Consider the following 11,142-nt stretch of genomic DNA (forward strand, 5'->3'; position numbering starts at 1 on the left):
TCGGCCGGCGAGCTGCTCGCCTTGCCCGGTTAGTTTTGTCCCGCTGCAGGGAGCTCACTGCGATGAAGTTTCCACTCCTTTATGGTTAAGGATCTTATTTATTTATTTTTATTGTTCCTACATGTGAGGAATTATCGTTTATCAGGTGCCTGCAGCCATTTATCCCGTGAGAAGGAGATGATCCGTAGAGGGGAAGGCATCACTCGTTCCCTGATACCCAAGTTCTTTTAACTAGAAATTGTCCTTGTAACAGTTATTACAACTTTAGACCGTCAGTTCATAGAGCTACCTGAAACAAAATATCCTGTAGCAGATAAATAGGCATTGAATACACGTGATATTTGTCTTTAGATCGACATCTGTAAGAGTCTTGCATCTTTGGATATAAGACAAATTCAACCATCCATCAGTTCCAGACCTTCTCCTGAATTTTTCTGTTTTAGGGCCTTGATAAAGCAAATATGTTTGCTCTCATGCAACGATGCTGCTTCCACGCACCTTTCAAAGTAAGTTTCCGAAGCCTTTTTTGGTGTCTGTTTTTTTTAGAAAAGTGAAATAGCAGAAGGTATGACTGGAATATTGAAAAGAAAGGTGACTGCAAGCTGGAGTAGCTACATGTTTATCAGTCAGCATTTCTGAGAGGATTTCTGGTTTCTACACCAGCTTTTAGCCAAAGCTAAGGTATTTTTTAAATAGAACAAAATTGTATTGTCTAAAGCCTTTTTTCCCTCTCTTTTTGGTAGTGAGGGGACAGTAGATAGTTTCTGGGGTGACCTTGCCCTACTTCCGTAATTATTTTATATTCTACTCTGAAAAGGACTGATACATCTTGTTTTTAAAATACCTAAAGAATGCATGCGTGAGTGGAAGGATAGGTGGGTATACAAACCATTTGTGGTTAGTAAGATTTGCTTACTCACTATGAAGAGCCTAGTTGCTCTTTATCAACTCGCTTGTGAAAGCTATATCAGCTTAATTAAAAAACACCTTTTACCAACCAAGAGGGAGGGTGGCTGTGATGTGACCTGACTTGGAAAAATTATTGGTGCAGTATTTCATAGGAAGTTCAGGTAACTGTAGATCCGTAAGCCTACATTGGAAAGTGTTTACAACAATTTTTATACTTGCAGCTCCAGAAGTTAACTGGACCCAGACTACTCCTGTATGGAAAGAATAAGACAACTTGGTCTTCTCTCAGCCTCCAGCCGCAGAGAGGCACATGGCCTCTCTCCAGAGCTCCAAGCTTCAAAGCAGCGTCAGTATATGCGATCAAGCTCCAGGCTTTTCACACCTCTCCTCCCTTCTTTAAGAAGAAACCACCCAAAGAATCTGACACAGGCCCAGGCATCTTGGAACGAAGTATGAAATCGCTAAAGGATTCTCCCAAGCCAGCCCTTTACTTGAGCCTCGCAGGGCTCACTCCCTTTGTCTGTGTGCCGCTGGCGATGGCCGTCCAAGGGACCTACTACCCGGAGCTGGCATTTGGCCAGATTACATACGGTGCCGTAACTGTCTCTTTCCTCGGAGGAATGAGGTGGGGGTTTACTCTCCCGGAAGACAGCCCAGCCAAGCCAGACTGGCTGAACCTGGCTAACAGTACAGTTCCTCCTCTGCTTGCCTGGCAAGCCTTGCTTTTTAAAGATATCACTCACGGAGCAGTAATGCTAGTCATGGCCCTAGGGATAGCGCTACATTATGATGTTTCCCTTCTTCCTACTTATCCTAGGTGGTTTAAAGTACTGAGGGTAATGGGAACAGTGGTGATGGTGTTGGCACTATTAGCTACTGTAACACTGAAAATGATTTCAGAGGCGCAGCTAGGTAACGGGAGAAATAAATGGCAGAACATGAAGTAATAAATTAATCAGGGGAAAAAAAGCTATTTATCAGCCAATAAAGTATTTGTATTGAGGTCCAGGGGAAATAAAGATTTATTTGTGCTTAGAAGTCGTAAGATAGCAGTGATCAAGATGCTTATTCTTGAAGCAAACAACTTAACTAGTTTAGGAAGGAGGGGTTGTAAATAGCAATGACTTCCAAGGCAGGCATGAGTCTGTCCTTATCAACAGAACAGAGCATCACTCTTGAATGAAACGTTACTGTTATATGAACTGATGACGTGGGTATGAATTGCTCTATGCTGAATTATTAAAATATCTGCTTTAACTATAATGTGTGATAATGTCCCATGGTGTAGACATAAGCAGTAACAAGGTGAAAGCAGTTCTTCAAGCGTTCGAGAAGCAGCAGTGATTTATGCAAAAGTACCTCTGTGTTCAGTTCCTGTGCTGTGGAACAAAACTGTCTTAGCTGAGAAGGTCCTGAAAATGCCACGTGACTGAGTGCTAGTCAGGTAGGAAAGGATAGGCAAGGTTGGTCTGCAGTGGCAAGCCAAGGTCAGCACTTGCGTAAAACATCCCCCAGCTGCTGTGACAGAGTAGGGGAGAGCTAGAAGGGGCAGGAAGCTTTCAAACTTTGAGAAGGCGCCACAAGAGAGAAGGTTAACTTCCTATTCAGACTTACTTAAAACAGATACCTGGGCCACCTGTTCCTGGGTTTTGTTTGGACTCAGGGCCGCCTGGCCAAGGAAGCTTCATGCAACATAGCCCTAAAAATCTGTCATACTCCCGAATTAGAGCACTATCAACTGATGATATGACTCATGGACTCAATTGTTTGCACTAAGGGATCGGATAATGGGATTGAAAGTAGTTTGTGTCTTCCCCTTCCTCAAAAATCAATTTAGTTGAGCTCCCAGGGCAGGTACGAATGGACTTGCAGCCTGCACACCTTCAGAGATGGGCCAATTATTGAAAACATTGCAGAAGCTTATGCTCTTTTTACTTAAGTCTTCCTAACACAGCATTTAGGGAAAAAAAAGTCATGGATTTTCTATTTTTAGTCTCCACTACCTCAGTAAACCGTATCAAATTGTATGTGGGCATATTTACTGTAGGCTTTTTATCTTAAGTATTCTTTAAATACTAAGATGCAAGAAGAAAGCTGAAACATGACATTTACAAGCAGTCTTAGCACTAATTTAGATAATCGTGATAGTTCTCTTAAAGCATTATTCTTCATTGTTGCTTTATACAGAATAAAACCCATGCTGCCACTTAAAATTTATCTGCTTGTTCTGCAAAGCACAGACATTTAAGAAACCTGTCTATCCTGAAGGGAGAGCCACCTTCTTACGTGGTATTGCTGAAACAATGGCTACATACATAAGGCTGACTTTTGTAACCTGTTAACCTTTACACAGTAACAGCATAATACCTCTTAAATAGTGATACAATTCAGACCTCTCTGAATATAAAGGAAGTAAAATTAGTTTGTCAGTGGAAATAGCTCTTTTATTTTTTCTTATTTAGACATGGTGCTTTTTAAGATGAGTCCAGAGGAGAGTACTGCCTTTGACTTGATTCAGGGAAAGAGGTGCTGAGTATCAGACCATAATCAACTGACTTCAAAATTTTAGTCAAACTTCATCGAATCCACTACGAAAAATGGAGAAAGTAACTTCATACAACAGCAGATTCCCTCAAGCTCTACTAAATCAGGAAGTTTACAGGTAGGGATCAGAAGTATAGAACGGAATGGTTAAGGTTGGAAGGAACCTTGAAGGTCATCTAGTTCCAGCCCCCCTGCTGTGGGCAGGGACACCTCTCTCTCACTAGCCCAGGTTGCTCAAAAAAAAAGGTCCAGCGTGCCCTTGACCCCCTCCAGGGGTGGGGCATCCACAACTTCCTTGGACAACCTGTTGCAGTGTTTCACCACCCTCGTGAAGAATTTCTTCCTAATATCTAATCTAAATCTCCCCTCTCTCAGTTTCAGGCCATTGCCCCTTGTCCTAGCACTGCAGGCCCTTGAATGCGTAGTTCTCAAATTAATAAAATAAATAAAATTAATAAAAAATTAATAAAATGTTTCTCAAATGGTTCACAAAGGATCCTGAAATGCAAAGAAAGCCCAAGAAATAGTTATCTATCATTTGATCCCAGAGAGGGCTGCACAGAGTGCCAAGGCAACCAGACTTCCAGGAAGTTGAGTGATTTTACACTGAGAAGATAAATACGGGAGTAGTTTGTATACTACAGAGTGTGTTAGTTGCACTTTTCAAGTAGTCAGCATTTACAAATCAATCTTTTCCTAGTGTTCCACTGGAAAATAGGATTTCTAATTTAAAAAGATAAGACTATTACAAGAAAGTGGCAGTGATAGTATGTTAGGAAACCACCCAATCCAAGAACATTCCACAGTTCTGAAAATGCATTTTATTATGAAAAACTATTTAAAACAAGCTTAAACTCAGGGGAAAAAAAAGGAATAAATATTAGTTAACACACATAAGAAATCCTTTTGAAGTAAAAGCACACGTAAGATTTTAGAAAATCAGAGAAACAAACGTACCATCGCCTAGCATTTTTTAGCCTGGCAACCTCCCAACCCTACGTTAGAAGGTAAGACCTAGATTCTTAAGGTACCTGCAGCACCTTGGAGGATTTTATTCACCTATTAAATTTCTAATTTTACACAGGGGATATTAGCCTAGACAGCATGAATGCTGCTTTGTCTACACAGTGCAGGCTTCCTGTTCTGTGACATTCCAGTTGTGGTTTTGTGTTCTAGAATAACACTGTCTATCAAAGTTCAAGCAGCCTTATTTCAGACTCCATCCAAATCATCATGTGCAGAAAACGCAGTCGTACTGTGCAAAAACCAACTTCAAGTATGTTATTCAAATGAATCTAGAAATAACTCCAAACTCCTAGCAGTATTGCTCTACTAAGTGTATGCAAACTAAATACAAACTCCTTAAGACAAAACACACTGGGTGCAGTATTTCATAGGTAGTTTAGGTAACTGCAGATCTGTAAGCATCACTTTAATGCTGAATGCCGCTAATTCTATCACAAAACGCTCCATCTGCTCAAATTTGGAAGAAGCAGGATACAAGATGTCGCAAGGATGAACGTGTGCACCTTGTAGAATAGCATGTACTCCACTGCCAAGTGTCAGCATGTGGAACACAGGGTAAAACATCTAGCTAGGGAAGATGGAAAAAAAAAAAAAAAAGCAAAAGGCTTTCTCTACATCTTCATTCTAAGAGCAGCCCTAAAAAGAACAGCTAATCTAACGAGTAGCATTTCCATTTAAAATTCATCAGAGCTTACAAAAAAACAAGCTCTATTGTCATCACCACTACCACTGAGAAGAAAAGCCTACGCTGAAGTGGAATGGTGTTATTAGAACTGTGAGAATGACCTTCCACAACAGGAAATTCTCAGCTACTTCCCATCCAAGTTAGTGGAGTGGCCAGAAAGTAAATATCCAATTCACATTTAATGCCCGTCACGTCCAGCAGCAGCAAAGAGCCTCAAATGCATCAAGGCCACAACTAGAGGTAACAAGTCCTCCCCATCTGTTATGACCTCTTCTTTGTTTCCCACTAGAAAAAGACAATTAATGCTAACTAGGTAGCCCACCTGTTCTTACCTACAGGAAACTCCCAGCTGTCTCTAGTAGCCTCTTTGCAGATTATAAGGCCAGTTAGAGATGCCAGCTTTGGTGCACTGCAGAGGGTTAATAACCTGATTAATGTCTCTAATGTGCTGGAATGATTTCTTTGGGTGTGTACAGGGCACATTCGCCATTTATTTCAGTGAGCTTAATCCAGTCGTAAGGGGCATTCCCTACTCTTACGAGAATACTTGCTGAGACAGACCTTGGCTAAGCCAATTTGAAGGGTGAGAGTTTTGATACTTCCTTTTGCTGGGGAAAAGCCCCTCTGATCTAATTCTCTGCTGTCTCTACTGAAGCTCCTGTGTTAGAAGAGGTTTCTGGCCAATGAAACCAGAAATCTGAGGAGTCAGATTTACTCATTCCTTGAATGAGTTTTCTTCTTTGTGTTTCACAGCACAGCTACACCTCCTTCGCAGCGGCTGGTGATCATGTTGGCAATTTCAGTCCAGCTGTCCGTATGAGGGTTATAAACTTCAACAGAGTCAGAGGTTACCGGAGCAGCAAAATCATTACTTGGAGCTCGGCCTCCCAAAGCGTAAAGAAATCCATTCACAGCCACCACACAGACACCAGCTCTTGGTATCTTCATTGACGCCACGTCAACCCACTTTTCCTAGTGAGAACATGAAAGAGTCAACAAGTGGTTGTAGGGTAAGCCTCGATTCTGATAAAGTAATTTTTAAAGCTGAAAGAGTGAAACATAAGCATAACACAGGCTCAAAACGCGGTATGTGTACAGTATCAAGACTGTAATGACAACACTTTCACAAACAGTTGAAATCATGCTAGTCACTAAAGAACAGATCATGTACTGTCTGTACACAACAACCCTCCCTTCAGTCACTGCAAGATGCAGTCTGTCTCCAAATCAGAGAATGGTACACGGTTTGAGGTGGAAAACAAGGAAAACTAGATTCAATTCCAGAAAACACAACAGAATCGCACGCTTGATCGTGCTCTGCTTTTAACACTAGCTAATGTTCCAAAGAGCATCACAGAAACATAAGCAATAATAGCCATGAATAATTTCTTATCTTACTCAAAAGCTTAAGTGTTCAAAGAGATTTTTCTAGTCATGCTGGAACACTACATTTTGATGCGGAAAATCCTCAATTTTTTCAACAACAGGCAATTCTTACTTTTTGGGGGATTTTTATTCTCTCTCAGCAGATTATTGACCATTCTGTTGCAGAGGGGAAATCTATCCCTCCAAGCTTGACCTAACAAGTATTTACCAAACTACAGAATAATTACACATTGTCGGTATTGGTTAGCTGTCAGTTCCCCAAAAGCATGCACACAATCTTCATACACATTCCACTAAGTCAGACAGAAGCTGTGTTTCACTCAGATTACTAGCCAGTAGTGACAAGGAAATGAAATTTCCCACTCTTTTTCTTTTTAACGAAAGGAAGCAGACTACCTCTATAGCATCTTACACAAAGTTGATGTGATCTACATTTAAGAAAGAAAGGGACTCTACCATACCTCTTCAAAAGAATATCTTTCTACAGTAGCAAGTGCATCCTGAGCTTCATTCCAGCCTCCCACAGCATAGATACAGTCATTGAGAGCAGCTACGCCAAGATACGCTCTTCGGGTGCCCATTGGAGCGAGCTCAGACCAACGTTTAGATATTGGGTCATAGACTTCAACAGAACGTAGCTCTACTCCTTCATTGCTGATACCCCCAACAACGTATATCAAACCTGTAGAAACAGTTTTTCCTGTATTAGGTTTCATAATAGAAAGGTTTGAAAGAGAGAAAAACACTTGCCACAAGTTTTAGCCTGACATTATGATGGTTTAAGAATGCCAGATAAAAGTCCTCCATTTGGGCAGTAGTAGCACACATAACGCTTTCAAGTGAGCACCTTGACCCTGAAGCACTGCAAGCTCTGATGAAAGCACTAATTAATCAAGTGCAGGGCAGAGAATTCACAAGGTTGCAACTGCTGACCAGGCCTGGATCAAATGCTCAATATGCACATTTACAGACTAAGCCTTTAGACAAGTCTTCTCTTAATCTGTGGCAGTTCTCTGGATTGTCACAAAGACACACACAAAGTCCAAATATGGGAGGTAAACAGAAGCAGTATCAGGAAAAACAATCAAGTGTTAAAGACTAGCTGAATAACCATACTGGCAGCCATCTAAAAAGTTTCCGTGAGTTAAAAGGCAGGAGACCAAGACAACTTTATAGTCTTTGAATTCCATAGAATTAAATAAGCGAGGCACAAGCCTGTGCAACTGACACCACAGTACAAGATGAGGGTAAAAAAAATTTGTGACTGGCACATAAGGCTTCAAAACCCAGTGGCACTTGGAACTGTTTATGGATACAAACTTAACGGTATTCACCTTGCATTTCACAACACCCAAAACAGTAACGGGGCACAGCCATGCTTCCCACCATATCCCAACTATTTTCTTCAGGATCAAATCTTTCAACTGTGCTGCCAATCTCTGCTCCAACCCAACCTCCTGCAAGTAAAAGCAAACACAAGAAATAATTTAATGGCATGAAGCTATATGTTAGCTGCATTTTTAGACATATGGTGCACTGTTCCAGAATAAGCTAATTCTGAAACCAGCTGGCAGTCTACAATAGACTTAACTTATAACTGAACAATAACTAATCCACAAAGATGTGGTATACTAGTGCTCACGTAAACAGCTGTTTTTCAAAATGTAAGTTTGCAAATTTGAAACACCAAGATGTAACATTTAAGGTCAAATCAATTTACAAGTTTCATGAATTAACACCTTGAAAATGAACTTCACCTAGAAAAAAGCCAAAACTTACCCAAAGCATAGATAGCACCATAGCATGTGCACACTCCCAGTCCACAGCGGGGCTGGTTCATGGAAGCCACAGTGGTCCACTGCTTAGTTACAGGATCATAACATTCAGTACAGTCAAAAATCAATGAGTTGTCCTCACCTGCATAAGAGCAAGAACAGAGACAAGAGAAAGGCGATGTTTAGCACTGCAAATATAGAAGCATTCTTCAACTCCTTCCAGGACAGACAACATTCGAATACCAGATCTTTCCTTCAGCTAGCCAAGCGGCCAAAGTAGCAAAAACTTTGTTTATAATCAGAACAGAATCATCACTAGGAACAGCTTTCCTCAACAGTTCACCAAAATATTACTGCAAACATCAAAGGCATGAACAGCCACAGTGCTACATATTTTTTACACCACACCACAACTGGCAGGGGTTTCAAGAGCAAAGAATGTGTTTTGCAATGACAAAAAAGCAGTATTTAGAAGCATTCTTTAGTGATGGGCTGGTAAAGCTACTCATCACATCCTTGTGCAAGCATACAAAACGTGCCTTTCCAGGGAAGCAGACCACAAGTGGTCTGTCCTGTCCTACTGCCTTTTACGCTATGGGTTTCTTCTAGACTACCGCTGAGAATAGAAATGCTACCAATGGTGGTACACAAAGTCCACAGAATATTCAGCATCTCTTAGTATATCTGCACACATCCATATGCCTACCTGTGAGCTGCTATACTATGAAGGGAGGGAAGCTTAGTAAAAATTGGCCAACAGAGGAACCTAAGTAGGCATTCACAGATCAGGGACGGTAGAGAACCAAGGAACCACAATTTAATTGTTATTTTATCTAAAAGTTGTCTTACCTACTGTTGGGTTCCTCAGAGCCATTTGCAGCAAGAAAAATTTACAAAATCTCCACCTGTGAGTACCCATGTAGCAAAATCAATAAAAAAAAAGAGCGTGTTTCAGCTGTTACCTCCAATGGCATAGACCATTCCTCCCACTACAGCGACACCCAGCCCACTCCGAGCCTGGTGGAGAGAGCACACTGTGGTCCAGTAGTGGCTGAAGGTGTCAAATCGCTCCACACAGCTCAGGGCTCTACTGTCACTCCAGCGTCCGCCTTGCAGTCGAGTGTACCCACCTAGAAAGTAAGTGGAAAGATCTTGGCTAAGTAAGAGCTTCCAACTCATCCTCATGCTCCTGTGTCTAAATCATCTGAAAAAATGACAGTAACAGCTATCAGCCGCTTTTAGTAGGAATTGGACCTTCCCAAGTAGCACAGTTTCTCCTGGCCACAAGGAAGCACAGTCACCTCGAGGGTCACGTAACTTGTGCCTGAGCCGACTGTTGCACCACAAGGCTACAAATATTGCCATCCGTGTTCTTAGTAAAATGCAGAGACCTGCCAACAGCCTTTGTTATCCTGAGTTACTGTTACATCCCACAGGGTGAAATAAGAGCATCCTCTTCTAACACAAAGCTGCAGCTCTGCTAAAAACTTGCTATCTCAAGTATCCCATCACATGAACTGAAGTATCCTGGACAGGGAAAAAATCTTCAGAAGAGCAGGGAGTTTGCTGAATTTGCATACACCACTCCAGCAGTGACCCATGGGCAAATTCTCTGCTGATTTGCAGGTTTCCACCCAAGGCAAATAACTTTTTAAAAGGCAAATCTAGGCTTTGAACGCCACGTCACGGTGACATGAAACGTGAATGCTGCCCCTCTGTGCACTTCTAATCGGAAAGCAGCTAACAATGTAATTCAGACAGATGAAACAGTTTGCTATTTTTATAAAAAACAATAAAATCCAGTATCTCCTTCAGTACTGTACTACAAGGTACTACTGCATAATTTATTTTACAAGGTTCAGACAGCCACATTCTAACCTACTGCATAAAGGTACTTCCTGGCTTTCCTCCGGGGACGACCTTTAGAAGCCTGCAGAAAACTGCTGACCTTGTTCTCTTTGGGAGATTTACAGACTTCACAATATTCTTTCAACAGAGTTTGCAGGGCCACCCGAAGGCTGAAATCTGGAATACCTTGAGGAAATAAGCAGAATAAAAACATCACAGTGAAAAGTTACAGACAATAAGTAACTCGGTTGTAGAAGAGTTACTCGCTTCTCCTAAAACAGCAGGCAAATGAAGATTGCCTCCTTTTGAAAGGACCTTTTCAAAAGCCTATTTTTAAAGTAAGCTATGCTTATTTGTTCAGAAATACAACTTGTTTGCTACTGAGTAGTCTTTCCACTCATCATGCCATTAATGTAAAAATATCCATCGAAATCCAGTAACTCCGAACAACACATGGTTTGCTCACATCCAAGCATCCGATACTCCTTCCTTCCTTCCTTCACTTACTTTCAATATATTTTAACAGCCTTTGTGCCGGCAGCAGAGGGAACCGAACAGGCTCCAGTACTTCGACGACGTACTTCTTTCTTTTCCCCACGTCCTTCAAAATCCACTGCATTGCCGCCAGGAAGACCTGGTACTCGTCCTCGATGCTCAGGTCCTCGCTTCGCAGGACCTTAACCAGCTGCTCCTTGGTCAGCGCCAGGAACTCCTCCCCGCCCTGCACCTCCAGGAAATGAGCGTGGATGTAGCTCTCGGTGAACTCCATCAAGTCGCGACAGGCGATCTGCTCGGAGAACTGGAAGAGGCCGATGCAGTTCGTCGGGTCCACCTGCCCCTTGAGGAACTCGCAGCAGAGCTCCACCACCTCGGTGAGCTGCAGCATGTCGGCGGCCACGATCAGCTCCTGCACGTTGTGCTCCCCGATGCTCACCACACCTGCGGGCAGGCACAGCACCGCGGGGCTCC

The 11,142-nt window shown here is 42.1% G+C and overlaps 2 protein-coding genes across 2 annotated transcripts; one reads left to right on the top strand and one right to left on the bottom strand.

The window, feature by feature from the left end:
- Nucleotides 1–461: 461 nt before the first annotated feature.
- On the top strand, nt 462–1,856 carry TMEM69 (transmembrane protein 69). The gene is made up of 2 exons (XM_009874136.1): nt 462–506; nt 1,131–1,856. Exons 1-2 carry the CDS (start codon nt 462–464, stop codon nt 1,854–1,856), a joined length of 771 nt encoding a protein of 256 aa, XP_009872438.1.
- A 3,869-nt stretch (nt 1,857–5,725) lies between these two features.
- IPP (intracisternal A particle-promoted polypeptide) lies at nt 5,726–11,137 on the bottom strand (the record flags this gene model as incomplete). The annotated part of the gene is made up of 7 exons (XM_009874137.1): nt 5,726–6,136; nt 7,012–7,232; nt 7,885–8,007; nt 8,330–8,467; nt 9,288–9,455; nt 10,204–10,359; nt 10,681–11,137. Coding segments are annotated over 7 exons (1,488 nt in total), but the record flags the coding sequence as incomplete, so codon positions are not given.
- Nucleotides 11,138–11,142: the final 5 nt, after the last annotated feature.

Source organism: Apaloderma vittatum, unplaced genomic scaffold, assembly GCF_000703405.1.
Source record: "Apaloderma vittatum isolate BGI_N311 unplaced genomic scaffold, ASM70340v1 scaffold41487, whole genome shotgun sequence".
In the NCBI taxonomy this organism is placed as follows: Eukaryota; Metazoa; Chordata; class Aves; order Trogoniformes; family Trogonidae; genus Apaloderma; species Apaloderma vittatum.